The 21,136-nt window shown below is 35.3% G+C and overlaps 1 protein-coding gene across 1 annotated transcript in view; it reads right to left on the bottom strand.

Annotated features, from left to right (window-relative positions):
- Positions 1 to 355: 355 nt before the first annotated feature.
- The window catches only part of nompA (no mechanoreceptor potential A), a 31,559-nt gene continuing 10,778 nt past the window's right edge, over positions 356 to 21,136 (bottom strand). Inside the window, exons 3-21 of the mRNA XM_071582939.1 lie at positions 16,760 to 17,051; positions 15,728 to 15,857; positions 15,211 to 15,365; positions 13,705 to 13,837; positions 12,180 to 12,326; positions 10,406 to 10,419; positions 8,780 to 9,067; positions 7,185 to 7,304; positions 6,147 to 6,523; positions 5,696 to 5,820; positions 4,522 to 4,682; positions 3,930 to 4,108; positions 2,991 to 3,130; positions 2,496 to 2,732; positions 1,992 to 2,142; positions 1,777 to 1,914; positions 990 to 1,153; positions 761 to 916; positions 356 to 569 (exon numbers count right to left, since the gene is read on the bottom strand). Of these exons, the coding sequence (XP_071439040.1) occupies positions 356 to 569; positions 761 to 916; positions 990 to 1,153; positions 1,777 to 1,914; positions 1,992 to 2,142; positions 2,496 to 2,732; positions 2,991 to 3,130; positions 3,930 to 4,108; positions 4,522 to 4,682; positions 5,696 to 5,820; positions 6,147 to 6,523; positions 7,185 to 7,304; positions 8,780 to 9,067; positions 10,406 to 10,419; positions 12,180 to 12,326; positions 13,705 to 13,837; positions 15,211 to 15,365; positions 15,728 to 15,857; positions 16,760 to 17,051 (3,321 nt within the window). The remainder of the gene's footprint in view (positions 570 to 760; positions 917 to 989; positions 1,154 to 1,776; positions 1,915 to 1,991; positions 2,143 to 2,495; positions 2,733 to 2,990; positions 3,131 to 3,929; positions 4,109 to 4,521; positions 4,683 to 5,695; positions 5,821 to 6,146; positions 6,524 to 7,184; positions 7,305 to 8,779; positions 9,068 to 10,405; positions 10,420 to 12,179; positions 12,327 to 13,704; positions 13,838 to 15,210; positions 15,366 to 15,727; positions 15,858 to 16,759; positions 17,052 to 21,136) is intronic.

Genomic DNA, 21,136 nt, shown 5'->3' with positions numbered 1-21,136 from the left:
TCTGAAGATACTGGTATTATTCTAACTAAAAACATGGAAGACTTATTCCCAATTTTGATATCACTGCTGGAACATCCATGCACTTGTTAAGTTCCAATGGTTATGCAATGCATTCACTCATGTATCACACAAACTTATGTAATAATGCCATTATATAACCAAATGTAATATATGTCTTGAACTCCTATTCCCTCACTTAAAATGCAGTGAAATAAAGTTTAGCAGATATTTACTTATTAATTAGGAATAAGAAAGCATAACTCATGAGCCTATTAGATAAACACTGTTGTAAAAATTTCGATTTTGCAACTTGCAGTAGTTCCACTTGTGCATCATAAGTACTCCGACCATTTTTTCAATCATTTTCCTGTCTGTGGTTCACTTGTTCAACTTGGGAAATGGCAATACTTCTCAGGCTTCTTGAACGTTCAAAAAGAGAGGGGTCAGTGTAGATAGGCTCACTTGGGTCATCAAAAACCCTGCCTTCTCTGGTTTTTTCAATTGTGGACACAATATCATCCTCCTCATCACCTTCAGGCCGTGTCATAATGTTTATTTGCCCTTGTGACCTATGATCAGAAATAAATTATTAGTACAGCAACTAAACAAATATATAGAGAGATTCAAATTATTATATCATATGCTCATTTATGCAATTTTTCAATGAAGTTAGAAGGCAAGGTTTCACTTACATTTTCACTTCATTCACTTACATTTTTTCTCACAATTTTATGAATAAAAATAGCAAGATATATAATACCTGTTTTCAAAGGTCTTCTGTATTGCAGGAATAAGGAATGATATATTCCCAAAATGGCTAGATGAAAAGCTTTTCCCAGGCTCATTAGCATACATGCATTCATTGGGTGAATTCAGATCAGCAGTGATATTTTTCATTTTAACTGACCAGTATCTCCTATAATGAAAAATTAATGCATACAGTGCCTATTGCATGGACAAAATCTACAGCCCACATATCAAGTACTTACTTGTAACAAATTCCAGCAAGTGCAGTAATGAGAACTAAAGCTGTGAGAATGATTACTATGGCAACAATAAGTCCATAGTACTCTCCATATGTCAGGCAGACACTCTCTTGGAGAACTTCAGCTTTTCCTTCATCTCGAAGCAAATCAAACCGAGATTCAAAAACCTAGAGGAAAATATCTCATATAATCTTCACTCTCATATAGTTTTATGTAACCATATAGTAGCTGAAGCATAGCAACAAAACTGACAATTAGAATGATATATTGTTTGGTAGTTGTGTCCATCGAAAAACCTACCTTAACCGGTAGATTACCTTAAAAAAAAAAATTATATTTTTAAACCTGAAAGTCAGCCCTCATGTTTTTCAACAGATCTTTCATAGTAGCAAAAAATGATTCTAGATGAATAAGTGAAAACATGACATATTATTTGTCAGATTTGAAAATTAAGTTCTTTCTGGCAGGGTTTTTCATACTTGCTTGGCTTATTTTTGGTGAAATTATCCTTTAGCAAAAACTGCTTAAACACAAAAATATACTATGTGACAATAAGGTGAGCAGAAAGGTGGATTTAAGTTAGAAGAATAGAATAAAATACGGCCAAATTTTCTTTAGCATGGGTTATATATATATAATTAAATATGATACAATAATTAGTAGTATTTATGTTCATATCAATCTTTTTACCCCTCTTGTTCTCACATCAGTACTGATAAATACTGAAAGTTAAAATTTATGTACTATCACTGAATTTGTCTAAAAGGCTTGATTTTTATAATCTTTTTACCTCTATCATTTCTCGAACTTGTTCCTCTTCTTCTGTTTCATTTTGAGAACTAGGCAGTTTTAGGGCCTCAGGGTGAACATCTCTCTTCTTTCTACCATATGAAGGCTCATTCCTTCCTGCATGACCTGTGCAATATGCCTAAGGGAAAAAGTGTGATTAGTCAATTTATTATTCCATGCATATTCTGCGTGGCCAAACAGAATAATGCTACATACCGGCTGACACCCTTCACGGCAAGATCTTACAGTAGCTTCAAAAACTAGGAAATTAGATTCTGGTATTTTAAATGCATTGAATCGAGCTTCTAATCCATCCCCATCACGTGATCGGTCAAGGCCTGGGAAAACATAGTTGTCAACAGGGCACCTGAAATATTTTTGTAGGAGATATTATTGATCCCAGGTCTTTTCACTTTTAGGTGATTTTACAAAGGTTAAGAAAGTATAAAATCAATATAAATTTACTTTTGTCAATTTCTTGAGAAAATAATTCTTATATAATCATGTCCCAGAAGGCTCTATAATCAAAGGCCAAATCACTCAACCATATAGATAGATAATTTGAGTTTCTAGTAATTTAAATGTTCAGTAACTACTTTGAATATTATTAAATAGTAGATTTAATTAAATGAAATTCAGAAAATATCTGTGTCCCATTATGGGATACATCCATGACTCACAGATTATGAAAATCCTTGAAGAAATTTAAAATTTGCTCACCCATAGCGATCAATCAGTTGAACAGATCTTCCAGAATATGGATCACGAGCTATTACATTACTCGCAAAAATGTCAGTTACGTAGTTATATCCATCTTGAGCTTCCAGTCTAAATGTCAGAGGATCGCCAACAGCAATGGTTGTTGTAGGCCTTCCTTGATATAAAATGAGAAGTCTGACTCTGGAACTAAGTGTATTCTCTGCTGGAAGATATTCAATTGGAATGGGGCTTCCAGACCTGCCAACAAAAGAGATAAATATATTTAAGAACTCTTAGAAATTAGTTTATGCTTAAAAGACCATCCATGCATTGCTTAGTATAGAAAGTACATATTCGCAAGAGCCTCTCCATCTAGCAGGAGATGTTAAGTGCAAAACAACCTAAGGGTTAAATATATGATCCATATTTTGATTTAAATAATTAGAAAAAATCATACTGCAGCAAAATCAAACATGCTCCTCAGTGTTACTATTATAATACTTAATAATTTCCTACCCTGCTCCAATGTATCCAGAAGTAACAACAGCCTCTCCAGGGCCACGGAAAAGGCAGGTCAGATTATACCTCTTATCTCGGCCTGTCTGAACATAATCACTGAATTGGACAACTGCAATATTTGTCATTGAGTCTCCATACTGAAAAAAGTATCAAAAGAAAACATTAAAAAGAATGAGAAAAACCTTATAATGAGAGTGCATTTACTCCAATACAAGAAAATGGTTAGAATGATGAATAAAAATTTTAAAGGAAAAAAACAGGAATATTTTTCCAAACATTACAGCTAACTGAATGACCACAATTCATGTTTCAAAATATTTTCTACGCATATTGTTTCTCTACTTTAAGGGCTGGCCAATATTTGATGCTTTGAGAATCTTAATGTGTCACAGACAAACTAAAAGAGTTGAAAATATAAAACAGCTTCAAATTGTTTAAGTTTTATGGATGTGGCATAAATTTAAGGTAACAACATATTCAAAAATTAGAGAGGTATTGGCATATTAATTCTTGCATTTATTAATATTAAAATGTTTATACATAATTGATAATAGCTGACATGTTCATTGTTCAATTTTACTCTTATAATAGATCAACATTTTATGATGAATTTTTTATTTTCATCACACTTAAGCTGAGACTGGTAAAAGATATTCATTTAGTATTACTTAATAATTTAATAAAAGCATGCAATATCCCTCATTTTACATGATGTTGAAAAAGTTTATCATTGAACGTTATAGGCAATAACAGTATGAAAGAGCATTAAAAACTTATATGCTTTTTATGCCCAGCACTAAATTGTAGATATTGAATGATTTATTTTATGATGCACAACTGATATTTAAGCATTTTGAATGAGATATAATGGAGTATTTCCATAGTTAAATACATTTTTTACCAATGGATACTGCAGTTCAGTATTACATGACTTACCCTCTGGGTTCCACAGTCTGGGTAACCCTGGGCACCACTGATACGGAGTACATTTACTGTTCCCCCATTGCCTCGGAAGAAGCAGCGATCATAATAGCCATGTGTATATATTCTTCCCATGAAACCTTCAGGTGTTCTCAAAGTGAATTCCATACCATCTTCATTACAAACTTGGCTTACTGTTGAAAGGAAATACCATAGATCCTGGATAAGTGTCCTTTTGTGAAAGAATTATGCACTAGAACAACTTGAGTAATTTTAACACCCATAACTTTTACATCATTGATTGTTAACACAAACAGAAATAATAATGTCAATTAATGCAGCCAAAATATGATATAAAGTTACCTGATTTCCAAATAAATTCATTAATCTATTTGATAAATGATGGGTGGCTAGTCAACAGTAACTTTTTATGATTTGCATGTGCTATTATAATTGTCTTTTTAAAAAATGAAAAATTCATATCTTAATAACATCTTAAGATTAAATAGTTTTACATCTAAAATTGTAATTTCAATGGATACCAAGCAAGTGAAAGGCACTGTATCAATATAATACATCAAGTAAAAAAAGAAATTGAAAAGCTCACCATCCAAGCAGTCACTGCCTGCACGGCCTCCAAATCGCTCATAGAAGTCGTAATCTCCAGTTGTTTCAAAATAAGATGGATTGTTCACATCCAAATCACGTGAATCTCTATCACTTAACTCACAGTTTTCTTGATCAGCTCCAAATGGTCCTGAGTAGGGCCTGAAAAGTTTTCAAATTGAATATATTAACTGGTGTGGGTTGACAATGCTAATATGCTTCAATTATTTTACCAAATTTTTAAACTTGACATTACTATGCATAATCTACCAGTTAAGGTAAGTTTTGGATGGATACAATTACCAAATATATAACTTATCTCTCCTAAAAAACAAAAACCAACATCCTACTATATTAACAAGCCCCTCCTCCTCCATATAATCTTGACATATGGTTTAAAGAATATATTTTATAGTTATTTATAATTGACCATCATTAATAACATAATTTTACTTGACTACCAATTTAAAGGGATTTAATTAAAGGAAAGCCTTTCTGATTAAAAGTCGTATTTGGTATGGAACTACTTACCACTGCTTATGACTTTAAATTATAATTTTCGTTGTGACTCATTAAAATAAATCCATTAAAAATGAAAACAAATATAGAAATGTTTCTCATTGTACAATTAGAGCATCGCATCATGTGACTGCTACAAAAAAGTGTATAGCAGTTATCAGACAAAAATTGAAGAACTTCATGAAGAAACTTTCATGGATATTTTGACAGAGTAACATAATGGTCATTTTACACTATTAAAAAATGCCAAATTATTTTTTAAATATCGTTGATTCTTAACCCTTTCACAGCTTTAAATGTACATAGTACATTGGCGTGGTAGGCTGCTGTGAACATACCTTTTCATCTCCTCTGTGTTGCACTACCATACTTTGAAATTTTACTATTGTTATATTATTTTAAATAAATCAATATAAAATTTCCACCAAATAAACAGTGACTCTATATTTAATTTTTTAAGTTCATATTAGGGTTATAGAGGATTTTCTCAAGCTTTGTAGGATAAGCTAAGTCCAAACTTCAGGGATATGACACTTTACCTTTTAACTCATTTTTACTACACATTTGAACTCATAAAGTAATCATGAATTCATCTCTCTAAAGCTACTCTCCTCATTCTGGCTGTAAAATGAGAATAGTAGTTCAATAATACCAACCTAAAATTGAAGGCTCGGCAAACAAAATCCCTTGTTTCAGCACACTCTTTCTCACACATTAGCAATGAGTTGGCTGCTGAGAATCTGCGGACAAACTGACGACGCATTCTAAGTCGGGCACCAACCTGCACATTGAGCACAACAAAGAAGCCTTATTAAGGTACTTATTTAATATAATAACAGTTATTCTAAGAGTCTGCCTGAGGCCATTTGTGAAAGAGTAACTATAATTCTATTCTTTAAAACTTTAATTCTGTTTTGATAACCAGATACAACTTATGAAAAAGGATATGTATTATATCCATGATGGACATAATTTACAATTGACTTATAATTTTTCTCAAAATCATGTTACATCTATAACATTCATTTGAATAATTTGAAATAATAACCTATATCTAACTATTTAATATTTATAAGGTACAGTCAACCAATTATACTTCATACTGACCTGTCTGAATGCATCTCCATCTTCACATCTCGATGGTTTACCCACAGTTCCACCAAATCCAGCAGCTGGACCTCCAAAACTCCCATGTCCTGCACCATGTCCTGCTCCATGCCCGGCACCTCCTCCAAAGCCGCCACCACCTCCATAACTCCCAGGACCTGGAGTCCCACCATAGCTTCCAATTCCACTGCTCCCAGCTGAACCCCCATAGAAATTATCAGTAGGATAACTGCTTCCACCCCCACTGCTGCCAAAGCTACTACTTCCACTACCATAGAAAGAGCTTCCTCCTCCTCCTGCTCCTCCTCCGCCTCCTCCACCACCACCAGCACCTCCACCTAAACCACCATAGTGTGATGATCCACCACCGCTACTTCCTAGAATATAGGAATATTTAATAATAAAATTCAGACTTAACAACCCAAAAGTTTACTAAATGTATTAAAAATGCATGCTGGAAATTTTATACGTGCTTTGTAAGTCATCAAATGAATATATTATGGCATTTCAAATTTAGTTTAATGCATGTTCCTGAAACCTTGGAAGTAATGGGATATAAGTAGATTATGAACTCAGAATTGTAAAACATTAATTATCTGTTACATGAGTTTGATTATGGGTGCTAGTTGGAAATATTTCAAATTTTATTTGGGTATATAAATGTGAAATAGATTACAAAATCATTTCAGTGTGAAATTCAGGAATGGCAATTATCTCAAAATAACCCACTGCCTTTATTTTATACTATCTCTCCAAATAATGATAAAAAGCTGCAGTCAATATATTTTATGCAGCTACATGGTACCAATTCCAATCAATGCTTAAATTAATGATTTTTATTTAATTATTTAATAAAATTTATGAAAGATAAATAATATATTATTATAAATTGTAATTATAAAAAATTTTAAAAAATAATTAAAACATTCAATAATTATTTATATCTAATCTTGAAATTTTTAATAATACATTTAAAAATCATCTGTATAATGATTATCAATTGTCACTGGTTAACCTTTTGTTGAAACTGCCACATACCAAAAGAATTCAGACCAGGCCGATGACCATGATGACTTGTATCTAGGCCAAGTGGATCAGGACGGTAGCCTCCAGTGCCTCCATTTCCTCCAAGACTTCCTTCTCCATCTAAATAGTGGCCTAAAAAATACATGTTTTAAATAAGCTATGACCATAGCCATATTTACAACACTTTGGAGATGAGATTTTATTGAAATAATTAGTATGTTCCTTAAAACATTTTAATATACTACCTTTTCAAATACACCAAAAGTAGAAGCATAGTATATATTATCAGCCATAATTCCCTATAATCAGATTTTATATGCCTTCGTTAGCATTATCCATTTGACAGTGAAATATTAGTTACCTAAAAATTGGCTCAATGCAGTTGGTTCGCATTAAAGTAGGTGGCTTAATAAATGTAAGAACTGAAAAATAAGCTTTAATTACAGTTCCAAACCATGTGAAACATATATGATGGCTAGTTTCCTATACATCTAATGTTTATTTATGAGAATGTGCAATACCAATTTTTAGCAATTTTAAGGGCCTCTTATAAAATTAGGGTTTACCCTTATTATATTTTTGGTAAAATATTTGGGATTAGTGTACCGATTTGCATGAAAACCAATAACTAGGTTGGCATGTAATTACTTAAAAATTAAAGAGAGATCAGAGAGATTATTAAAGTGATAAAAGAAAGAGAGATAAGAAAAATTGAAGAGAGATAAGTTTCATTCAAGTGATGCTCTGAGGAGTAAAATAAAAAACTGCTGTAGTATTTTGTCCTACCAATTGCTTGATAAATAGGCACTTCATCCAAATGTACCAAAGTATATTAATTATGGTATCAATTCTCACATTTATGTGGTCCTTCTCATTGCATTGCTTAATTCTACTATCTAGTACTCTAACACAAAATATAATATTATTAAAAATAAGAAATACTCTCAAATGACTGCTGGGAAATTCTCCCTCAAATAATTAATAATGAGTCTTTCACAAACTGAAAAATGCCTTTGAGTACTCAGAGAAGCATTTTTTATGTATTTCTATGCAACATTAAGGTGAATAATTTAAAATGCGAAAACTTATTGATATGGCTGAATAAAATCTTCATAATCCAAGGAATAACTTCCTTTGACATAGGAAAATAAAAAATAAAAAGAAATTGGCCCTCGATAAATTAAACATATAAGTTCAGCATAGATATATTTTTTCATTCTTTTATTGTTAAATTATAATTTTCAATAGAATTCGTAGTATTAACCTAAAATGTGTATGCTAATTTTTAATTCTAGTTCTCTCATATCAAGTGAATATCATGTTTTATAATAGTCAATAAACACATATTTAGGATATTAGCATGAATTATGTCATAATATCCTGGGGTGGGTAAAGACATTTCACACTATTTTCTTACTAGTATACAGGATAGCTTATTTTTCACTCTAGCTGTTTCATATTAAGTGAATATCTTGTTTCTTATTGTTTCATAAATGAAACAAATATTTTATGATATTGAATCCTGACCTAGGTTTCATCAAATTTCAGTATTGTCATAAAATTATTGTTAGCCTTAAGCCATCTAATAAATTAATTCAAGGACTTACTCATAAGATTCTCATAATAGTCATAATCAGCATCATAAATCATTCTCAGCCCATCACGAGTGTTGAAACGTCCAAGACGACACACTCTTAAGCGGTCTGAGTACACAGCTGAACGGCAAGTGAAACTGGTTTGTCTCAAGCACTCATCAAGGCATTCTCCTAAGGACCGTCCAGTAATTTCTGAATGGTAATCACCACCTAGACGACTGTGTCGATACCTAGTGAATGCTGTTTCAGGGCGTCTTCCATCAGCAAATAGATGTGAAGTGCCTCCTGAGGATGATGTCTCTGGGAAATCAGGTGTGCTCCGAGCTGTAATTGGAAAGAAAGATAATTCAAGACAAAGAATAAATGCTTCAATGAGTGTGTTCATTAAACTGAATAAAATGGCTGTTAATCATATGCATACAACAAAGAATACATCATAATGCAAAAATATATTTTACCGTGGTCAAAATTTGTTTCTCTTCGTTGATATGGAGTTTTTATATCATTATTTAAAATGATTACTGTCTGCATTTGGAATACACATGAAAAATTGGGGATTAAATTATCATTACATGATAAAATTGCAGGTTTTTAAAGGGGAATTTGATTTTCTCCCATACAAACTTCAATTGAGAGTGGTTTCTTGTTTTTGTTTTAGGAGAAACTACAGGGTGTGGTGGTTATCACCTGGCAAATTTCAAATTGAATTTCCCACAATATCTTAGTCCCACTGGAGGTCTTGGCTGGCGTTCTTGAAAGCTATAGCCTTATAGTAAACAATCATAACCTCAATATGGCCGAGATGTTATGTACAAGAGTGGAGTACAATCACCTGCTATTATCGAAAGTGTTCGTGCTAGGCGTTCACCCGGTGTAATAGTTGGATTCTTCAGGTACCCCAGAGCAACTGTTAACAATATTGTGGCTGACTATAATGCTTCGGAAAAGTCTGGGGAAGGTTTCACTAACCGGGCAAGGAAACCTCATTCGAGGAAACACGTGTCACGAACTGCAGCAGTCGTCGAGAAGGCCCAGGCACTGATTTCAGAGGACCTGGGGCAATCGCTGAGGAAATTGGCATCAGAATTGAATGTTAGCAAGCATACAATGCGTTGGATGGCAAAGGAGGATGTACAATACAACTTGTATGCAATGAAAGTGCAACACATGCTGTCTGAGGCTGCCAGAACAAAGCAGATTGCTCACTGCAACCTGCTATTGTGTTTTCTAAAAAATGAAGCTCCGGGGTGAATCAGAGTCTTTTCTGATGAAAACATTTTCACCATTGAAAAGAAAATTAACCGGAGAAATGATCGCTGCCTCTCCCACGACCCCGAAAACGTCCTGATAGTTGGTCAAGCAAAATTTCCGGCCAGTGTTCATGTCCTTAGTGTCCAGTAAGGGTGATATCATGCCTCCACATATCTTTGAAAAGGGGCAAACTATCACATAAGAAGTCTATCTGCAAATTTGAAGAATGTTGTGAAGCCGTGGTTGGTAACTGTTGCCTCAGGGAGACAATATGTCTTTCAACAGGATGGTGAACCAGCTCATATGAGTCATTTAGTCCAAAACCGGCTCTCAGATAACATTGACATGTTCTGGTCAAAGGAGTTCTGGCCCCTGAATAGCTCAGACTTGAACCCCCTTGACTATTATGTTTGCAGCGTAGTCAAAAGAGTTACCAATAAGACAAGGCACCCTAATGTTGAATCTCTATACACCGCTATTGTAGCAGCATTCACAAATATGGACATTGCTGTTTTAAAGAGTGCGTGCGATTGATTCAGGACAAGATTGGAGGCAGTCATTGCAGCTGAAGTGGGTTACATTACGTATTGCTACTCTTGACAAATACCACTACTTGTATGTAAAAAGATTTACATTTTCATTTGTATTTTTTTAAATAAATTTGCTTTTAAACAAAAATTTGATTGGTCCAGATTTAAGCTCTGTACCCTGAATGATCTGAGATAATATGAATAGGAAAAAAGAGAAACTGGAAAATCAAAGCATATGGCTTTAACCGCCATAGAATAATACAGAACGATACCCAATTAGATATATATATATATATACACTCTCACACATTATATATATATATATATATATATATATATATATGGTCCAGGCATACTCGACAATGAGATAGAAAGGGCATTAAGGGAGATGAAACTAAATAAGGCCGTGGGGGTGGATAACATTCCAGCAGGACTACTGAAATATTTAGGAAAATGTGGGAGGAAGAGGCTATATGGGCTGATTCGTAGTATTTATGAGAAAGGAATCTGGCCAGAAGACTTTGTGAGATCTGTTTTAGTTCCTATTCCAAAAAAGGCAAAGGCTACATCATGTGAGGACTACAGGACGATAAGTTTGATATCCCACGCAGCTAAAGTTGTTCTCAGGATCATAAACAAAAGGATAGAGAGTAGGGCAAATTATTACTTAGGGGATGATCAGTTTGGGTTTAGGAAGGGGAGAGGTACGCGTGATGCCATTGCAGTAGTGAGATTTTTAATCGAGAGGAATACAGAACACAACCAGGAGGTATTTGCCTGTTTCGTAGATTTCAAAAAAGCCTTTCATAGAGTGAATTGGGAAAAACCAATGAGTATATTGCAGAAAATAGGAATAGATTGGAGGGAAGGGAGGCTAATACGCAACCTGTACATGTCTCAGACTGCTCAGATGCGGACGGGGGGGGGGGGGAACGGGGAGTCCAGATGGACAGTGATAGGAAGAGGTGTACGGCAGGGTTGCCCATTATCACCGGTGCTGTTCAACATATATGTGAAAGAAATGATGAAAGAGGCGTGGGAGAACCTGGAGGTAGGAATGAAAGTGGGCGGGGAATTCGTAAAATCAGTTAGGTTTGCTGATGGCCAACCTTTAGTTTGTCAGTCAGCTAGGGGGTTGTAAGCATTGCTGAGTGAATTGGAAATTCAGTGCAACAGGCATGGGATGAGAATCAATATTAATGAAACAAAGGTTATGCGATTTTCTAGAAATAAAAAGGCTAAGATAAACATTAAAATAGGAGGGAAAAAACTAGAGCAGGTAGAACAGTTTACGTATCTCGGAAGTGTTGGGCAAGGGGATGTTGAAGACTGTAATAGAGGGAAGAATGTTAGGCAAACTAGGAAACGGAAGGAACAGGATAGGGATGTTGGATGGGATGAAGGGAGGAAGAAAGTACTCAGAGATGAAGAGGGACCTGATGTTGAGTAGGATGATGGATTTGGTTTATGTTAGGTGTCAAAAAATATTTATTTAGCAGCTGTGTCCATCCAAAAACCTACCTTAACCGGTAGATTACCTAATAATATATATATATACATATATATATATATACACATATATATACATACACATATATAAAGTCACATTGATGGAATCAATAATCTTCAACTCACTGTTATCCAGACAGAGGAGATCATAAAGATTGTGGGTAGGACTGCTTGTTGTTCTAAGGTCATCTTTTTGTGAAGCAGAATCCTCATCAGACAGAGAGCACATCCTTCCTGTTTCATCATATTCAATGGAGCGGCAAAAGTATCTAGTCAAGGAATTAGATGAAATTGACATTTTAGAAGAAAATTGTGGAGTAATTTTAGAATAAGGAATAGAAAAATCACACTGAAGATTGCCATGCTTTATTATTCAAAATGAAATACTATTATTATTGTTCATATTCCCCTTCAGTCTTAAGAATTTACATGTCAAATTTATAATCAAACCTAAAGTTTAGAAGTGGCCCAACAGCTGTAATTATTTCAGACCATTAAGATTGCCCAAAAATTTTCTCTGAATAATGAAAATAATAGTAATTTCATGTGTGTAATAAAACATGATATTAGAAGGCATTTCAACAGATTGCTTGAGTGCATCGTTTTTTAATTTGATAAACCCATGATTCACCATGGATTCACAAAGCTTCATGGAGCCAGGTGTCACCACGGAACACCTAATATGTTAAGCAAACCAAGCAAGTCAATAGGACGGAAGTTGGCCTTTATATGGCCAAAATTTATTGGTCAAATACTTCATAAAACTGCTATCTCATTTTCTTTGGGCTGTATTCCAAAGTATGAAAGAATGGCTTATTTATAAAAGCATTATTATAGTCACTTATTCTTGATTTTTTAAAAGTAATCATAAAAATATTCATTTCATGACACTTCTTAAACTATGACTTAACTACAGGTGATGGTGAATGCAAACTAATTGAATCAAATCAGAATATCCTTTGGTATCTATTCTCAAATGTTGGGTCTTGAATCTAATTCACATTCAATGCTAAATCGTCTTTTATGCATTGAATTATTAATAGCAATTATTATTTTATCTGAAATGCTTCAATTAAACTAATATTCAATTTTATAATACAAATTATGAATCTGTTAATATGTAGTTTTCACTATTTTACCAAAGAAAAATTTTAATTTAAAATAGTTAAAATAAAATTGAGTAGCTATTTATATAGGTAAGGCTTTAAACACATATAATTGAAAATTATATTATTGCTCACTTTTTATGGCTGAATATTGAGATCTTAGGAACATAAGGTATGACCAGAACTTTTTTAATAGTCTGCCTCCAGTTTGTTAACTTCAATCTGCTTGGAAGCACTGTGTCCATCAACGTTTCCCAAATAACTCCCTTCAACCTTTTTGTTGAGATCTTGTTTTGTAGATTAGTCAAGACCATTTATATGAAGGGGTGTTCATGGAGTGTGGGTTCAAATATTTTCTTTTCCAAGATCATATCCAACTTTCCAACAAATTTCTTAATATTTCCAATGTGGTTAGTTAAATATTCCTTAACTTTTAGTTCCTTGTTTTGACAATTATATCATTCACTTAATTTCCCTGAGTCAATTAATTTTCAAAGATAGACGAGGTAAAAACAGTAAATATTTATGCAATGCTACTCACTTATCAGCTCGTAGGCATCTAGCTTGGCACTCTTCAAGAGAGACATTTCCAAATGCCTCCAACTGGAATGGTCCACCAAGACGCATACTCTCTTCTTTCACAAATACTAGAGCTCCATCACATCGTCGTTCCTCTATAATTATTAAAATGATGTATATACATAAATAAATGTTTTGTTTCTATTGTTGAGAAAATATTATATATATATTTATTTTATATCAAAATAAATTTCTTATATCGTTTCTGTTTATGATTTTTCTCATGATGTAGGGATAGAAGTACACGTATGTCTTTGTAAAATGTATACACACGAAGTAAACCTATCCATAATTTCAATAAAAGTCTGTAATTTGGGTAAGGATTATTTGGGAAAATGCAGGAAAAAAGTTAAAAGCATCATCCTAAGCTAAAAGAGCGGGGTTTGTAGATTTCATTGTAATCAACAGTCTATTGGCCGACCCTTGGAAGTCAACGCTGAAGGAAGAGTTAAGTACATATAAAATATGATATGATTTCCAAGAAACAATGAGCAAAATCTCTTCTGAAAGAATTAAACATAGGTCAAGGGAAATGAAGAAGTTTTTGAATGAGTGTTTATGGGAAGCATACAAAACAAAATGAAAATGAATGCTTTCCAATAGATTTTGAAAATAATTGAAGAAATAAGAATATGGATTCGAATAAAAAATTGAGGAAATATATTTCTGCAGATTAAATGAATGTATTCATTTCCTTCTCTCTTTCATATTTCATGATGTAAGCATCTGAAAAATATTTTTCCATTTGGTTTGGGTTCCATGAGAACCATAACTGCCCCCTCTGTTAAATCTTCATTCAATTTACATGTATTTCATTAGAAAGTTAGGATTGAGAAGGTTTGTTAGAAGTATTATATAGGATTAGGTCAACTTGTGATTCATTATTCTTCAAGTTCAAAAGAATGTCAAGTATATGCAGAATACACTGTAGATAAAACTGTAAATCTGGTTTGGGCATATCTGCTCTGATGCATGGCTCTTTTAAGTATTCCACTGTAAGCTACAAATAATTAGATGAAGGTTTAACAAAAAGGCAATTTTCATTCTTAAGGAATCAAAAAACCAAATGAAAAATTGACTCCCTAAATGCTTACATTGTGAAACATGAAAGAGAAAAGGACATTAATTTTGTCATTTATTCTGAAGAAACTTTTATTCAAACCTACATCTTTATTTCTGCAATTCTGCCATTTCTGCCATAAAATCTACTTGAAATCCTTTATTATCATTTTGTTACCTAAAATATTTTTGAAAAGAGCTAAAATGTATGCCCTTCAAACACTCCTAAAGGGAGTGTGGGGATGTTTTGTTTTCACAAATTTTCAATGCCCACACTTAATTAATAGATTGTTTGAATAACTAATAATACTATGCTTTATGCGCAAAGATTGGTTCATGTTGGCATGACTCCAGTTCATCAAAAAATATTCCTTGATCATCATCAATGACTTGAATAACAATACTTTACCACTAAGACAGGTGTTTTCCAAGTAATCTGCAGATGGATGATCCTCCAGCTGTGCTGATGGCTGTGAGCGGCGAGTCAACCGACTTAATGCACATGTATGAGCTGCTGCATCAAATGAGGCTGAACGGCACACAAATGAGAACTCATTGAGACACCTGAAAAAGAGAAAATTATGGATTTAAATGTAGGTATGTTTCTTCTTAATATTTTTGAAAATTAATAATCATTGACTAGATGAATTTATAATAACTATTTCTCCTCATTAGAAAAGTGGAGGATTTCTACATATTTTAATGGTATACTCGGAATTTCGTTCTGATGCTGTCCTGATTAAATGCCGAAGGTAGAATTTGTGGTTAAAACAATATTTTCACAATGAAAGGTACTTTACCAGACATGACCAGATGGTTTTCTTTTGTTAACCCAGACATGTGTAAACTATACCGAGTTATGAATGACTATGGGTCACATCAGTAACGGTTATCTATTTTATTCCATTGAGATTCCGTGTCCTTACCTGTCTTCACATTCACTCCTATTAGCCACAATTACTTCCTTGAAGTCGGCTGGTTGCAGAGATAGCTTTTTTCGAGGATGTCGCTCGAAAACATACCGCCGGTTTGGACACTCCCTCTCCACACGACTAGCTGCAAAAGGTTTCAAAAAGTGAAAAATATTAGATTAATGCATAAATTGAGAGACTCAGTATCACTTATCGTTACTGGTCATATGCAACACACTTCATATTTTCAGATGCTGAAAACCATCAATCAGAAAATAATTAAAATACGGAACACCAAAAATAAGCAAAGCGTATAATGAATTTGAGTCTTTAAACGCGTGATTTCGTCCAAACTGTAAACTTCACGTAAACGATTTTCTTCCTATGTTTGAGCATACAGTGTGACGCAAAAAACATGTTACGCCCGTTTCTGACGAAGGTTCATTCTGCTGAATTTTTGGCTGATATATTAATTTCCTTCATGTTGGCATCGTGTTGATGACGACGTTTCATTCCGCCTGCCTATAGAAGCGTAATATCGTGCCACAGCTGCAAATCAAAAATCGGAGAGCAGCAGCCAAATTGACACCTCTACGGCGGTATGCAAATAACGGCGTTTTTGAAGCAAACTTCACTTCAGTTTGGCCTGAGGACGAATGCATCAGAATAAGTGAAGTGTCGTTAACTACAGCATGGGGACGCAACGTAAACCTGTAAACCAGTCTAATTCAATACTTCTTCTACAATAATCGGATCTGGCTGCAAATATATTTGGCGAATTGCAATTAGTGTCGATGAAAAAAAATCTTAAAGATCTTTCAATAAAAAAACGGATAATGTTAGTTTCATTTCCATGCAAACCAAAGCTGACAAGGTTTCAAGCTCCTTTCGTAAAGGTCAACTCGTCAAATAAATTAGTAATTCCTTTGATAATGTCATTAAACAGGAGTGAAGCTAATCAAAAATATGTCCGTCACAATATTTTCACGAAGACTGGCTAGTGTCGTCCTTGGACAAAAATCGAGTAATCAAAAATTGAATACATACACGAGAGGCAGATCTCCTGGAAATGGACACTGTTTGGGCTGAGAACGAGATTCCCAATGCCTTCAGGTTGTGACTGCTCCCGACTCAGGAAGCATAAGGATTCCTCGTATTGTGGTGCAGGTTGAGTGGCTGGAAGTGATGTTGACGTGGCTGACGACGCCAAGAGCCTTTCCCCCGGTTGGAAGTCGAAAGATGAGCAAGCGCGGACTAAATTGTTGGCCGCCGTTCGGTCTCGAAGGCACAAATCAGCGCACCGCTCCAGTATAGCTAGGGGAGACCCTGACTCTCTCACCTGAAACAAATTAAATGCATCATTAGAATTAATTAAGGATTCTCCCATTCTAACATTCGTGACCATGTCACAAAAATATATAATAATGGTTTTAAAAATAGCCATCCACTAAATTCTTAATGATTTCATCTCTTGCAGAAGTCAAGGTAAAACATAAGATGATGGAAGTATAAACAATTAAACCTTAAAAATTGAAAATTAGAAAGTGAATTATGGAAATAAGATAAAAAACACAATTATGAACCCGAATACTGTGGCCTGCTGGACCCTTGTGGCCATAATTACGTCTGTACTGAGGGAAAAGGAGATAGAATTAAGTTTTTCTAGAAAATGGTGCATTACAAGTTGAGCAGTCTTCTTCAGATACATTTATACCGGCACTCCTGTGGTTAAGAAAGCGTATGAAGTCTCTTTGAAAGATAGGGTTTGGATCAGCTGTGGTAGCTGCGCATGAGAAGGTGTCGTTAAGCAGCCTCTAGGCCTCTTTTATGTAATTTGGTTTTAAGTACCTCTACTGTGGAGCCTTAATCTGCTGAAGTGATGACGGTGTTGGCATTATTGATGAGTTTTGAAGCAACTAATTCAGATGTGGAAAGATTGTTCTTAGGTTTTAACGATATGAGGAAGGAAGGACTAAAGATTTTGGATAGGAGGACGTTGATAGGGACTGGTTGTTTGGGGGAAAGTTTTCGATTCTTGAGGGGGTGGGCCTATAAATCCCAATAAGATGGAGTGGGAATTGCTGATCTCTTGTTGACGTATTGGTCATGTATTCCAAAAAGCTCTAGAGCTTAAGCTACGGCAAAAATTGAGGGTATCAGTAAGAATGGTAACATAGTTGATATTGAGGTTTGCGGAAAAGGAAAGACCTTGGCTTGGAAGCGATCTTTCACTTGAGGTTAAGGGAGTTGAAGAATCGTTTAAGACTTATTCCTCGGACGTATGATAATTTAGATCCATTGTTTGTTTAAGAGGTCGTGAAAGATGTCCCGGCTGAGGAGTGTGCTTTGAAGGAAAACCAGACGGGGGTAAGCGGAATAGGGTCACAGATATATAAATATTATTATTATGTAATCTAACAGTTAAGGTAGGTTTGGGTGGACACAACTACGAAATAAATACTTTGTTTCCCCTAACAAAACACAACCCAATATCTCCACAACTCCACAAAAAGTCTCTCTTCATCTCTATGTACTTCCTTCCTCCCTTCATTGCGTCCAACATCCCTGTCCTATTCCAGCCCTTTTTTCGTTTGCCTGAGATTCACCCCTATAACACAGTCTTCAACTTCCCACTTCCAATCAGTACGCCCTTCATCCATTTTTCCTACCTCCTTATGACTTCTCCCAATTATCCCCTTTCCTCTTCTACCCTACCCAGTACTTCCTCCTTTGTTTTCCTCTCACTCCATTTTACCTTCTTCATCCTTCTCCAAACCTACATTTCAAAAGTCTCAAATCCACGTTTATCCTCCTACCTCAGTGACCAAGGATCCGCGCCGCACATAACTACGCTTCAAATCAAAGTTTTGACGAGCCTTTTCTTAGTACCCATACTCAATGTCCCTGTCATCAACTGCCTCCCCCTATTGAAAGCCTCTTTTCCTAGCGAAATTTTTCTCCTCGAACCTAAACCGTAGTCACCCACCTCATCACCTCTTTCTTCGCCTACCGTCGCATTCCAATCCCCCATCACTATCAAATACGCACATTTATATCCGCTAACTGATTGTATATCCTATCGACTTCAGCCTCCTAATGAGTGCTCGGAGGCATGTATACCTGAACAATGACCAAGTGCATCGGTTCTGCCTTTATCTCTACTAATAATATTCTATCCGTTGCTTGTTCTATGTTGACTACGCTCCTTCCTACCTTTTTATTCATTATTATGGCAACCCCTTGTTGGCTCTCATCCCCTCCGCTGAATATTATTCTATAACTATCACTCCAGTCACTATCCTCGCTATCCTTCCATGTCACCTCGATTAGAAATAAAATATCTATATTTCCTCTTCCCATCTCTCGCATTATATTATGTAATTTTCCTGGCCTCAAAGTTGTCCCAACATACGCAGTTCCTATCTTAACTTATTCGGTCTTTTTATTCTACATATTCTGTTCTGCCGCCGTAGGTTTTACTTTGCAAGGTTTTCGTGAGATGACGAGCGCGGAAGCTTCGCCTCTCCCGCTGCCGAGCACAACACACGGCCAATTGGGCCGAGTCCCTTAGTTGCCATGACTGATATTCTCTATGCTGTCCTTCATAAAAGTCTTGGGAATCGTAATTGAGGTGGTTTCCCGTTGCCTTCCTCCATAGTATTTTTAACGTGACACCATCACTCAATGGCCACCCCGCTGTGGTCAGACGCCATTGTAGCCGCCTCACTGAGGAATATACACGAGTGGTGCGTAAACAACCTTTCTTCTGGTTCCTAAACTTCGATCTATCTAGCATGGGTGACCCTACCAGGAGCAATTATCACTGACCCCGCCTACACAGCTCTAGGGATCATTGGAAAGCAATAACCCTGCCACCAAGCCATTGGGAGAACCGGAGATATGAATGATAGTTGGTGGGGAGTTCATAAAATCAGTTAGATTTGCTGATGACCAAGCTTGAGGTGGTCCGTCAGCCTAGAGGTTGATTGCTTAGTGCATCGGAAATTCTATGCGATAGACATATAATGAGAATAAATGTGAACAAAACAATGGCCATGCGGTTTTCCGGTAAGAGAAATGCTAAGTTTAACATTCAAATAGGAGGAAAAAAGTAGAGCAGGTGGAACAGTTTACGTATCTCTACTATCTAACACTATCTCTAAGTGTTTTGAACCAAAATAGTAGGGAAATAATTAGTAGAATTGCATTAGGCAACGAAACGACGCGGAAACACGGTCATTGAAGCAGGATGATAGGTGATGATTGCAGGCTTTTAAAATGTGGATGTGGAGAAGGATGGAGAAGGTGGACAGAAAGGAAAACGATTGAGCAAGTGCGAGATTTGATGGGGGAGGAGAGGTGATTTTTAAGAGAAATCTTAAAGAGGCCTGAAAGATGGATGCAGAACATATTTATTGGCAATGGAATGTTGAAGAATGTGATAGAAGGGAGAATGTTAGGCAAGCAAGAAAGGGGCAGGGATAGAATAGGGATGTTGGACGAAATGAAGGGAGTATATATGGGGATGAATAGGGTCTTATAGTAGAGTAGGATGCTGGGCTGTGTTTTGTTTGGAGAGACAAGAGAACTGTTAGGTAACTTGTGTCCGTCAAAAACCTAAATTAACCCGTATATTATCAATAATAATATTATGACGTTATTTACCACATATTTTTCTTTTAATTTTATCATCAGCGGCAATCAATATGAAACTTGATTTCGTATAAGTTCTTTTACGTATCCTCTAAACTACCCATCTCTTGATTCCCTCTTAGCTCCTTGCCCTTACATTTTCCATTGCCTGCTTCTCGTATTTCATCCTAGACCGATATAGTTAACCCTTCGTAATTCTTCCCCTCTATTTTCCTTCAATAAACTCAGGCTATGCCAGCCAGATTCATTACCCGTTTCTTCTCGCAAATATTCTCCATTTTCTTCCTTCTTTAGTAATTTTTCAAACTACTTGTGAAATACTTTATTAGAAGTCAGAACTCCTCATGCGATTTGGAGCAGGAAACTCTCGACAGATTTCCAGAGCTAGGTGAAGATTTTTGGCATGGGTCTGAGACAATGAATTAGAACCTCCATGTAGGTTGTGCTTAAAGGTGGACCAAATGGTTAGGTACCTTTCGATCAAATCTATGGATTTAGGAACTTTCGTTGTGTAAATAAATGAAGATCAGCGCTTGAAACCTTTATGACAAGTCCATTTAGGTCCATAAAGTTCAACGCGCATTGATAACACCGGTTACTTTCATTCAACAATGGTCATTTTTATTTATTAGTTGTAGCAAGTGTAGAGCGATAAGGCAGCAGCAGGGAGTAAATATGGTCCTATTGCCCGAAAGTAAGGTTTAGGGTAATCTTAAGATTAGATCAACTCTCTGTTAAAATTTAATTGCCATATAACACGAGAAAGCGCCA

The sequence above is a fragment of the Hetaerina americana genome, unplaced genomic scaffold (assembly GCF_022747635.1).
Source record: "Hetaerina americana unplaced genomic scaffold, ioHetAmer1.1.p SCAF_12, whole genome shotgun sequence".
NCBI classification, from domain to species: Eukaryota; Metazoa; Arthropoda; class Insecta; order Odonata; family Calopterygidae; genus Hetaerina; species Hetaerina americana.
This window is presented reverse-complemented; position numbering and strand designations above follow the sequence as displayed.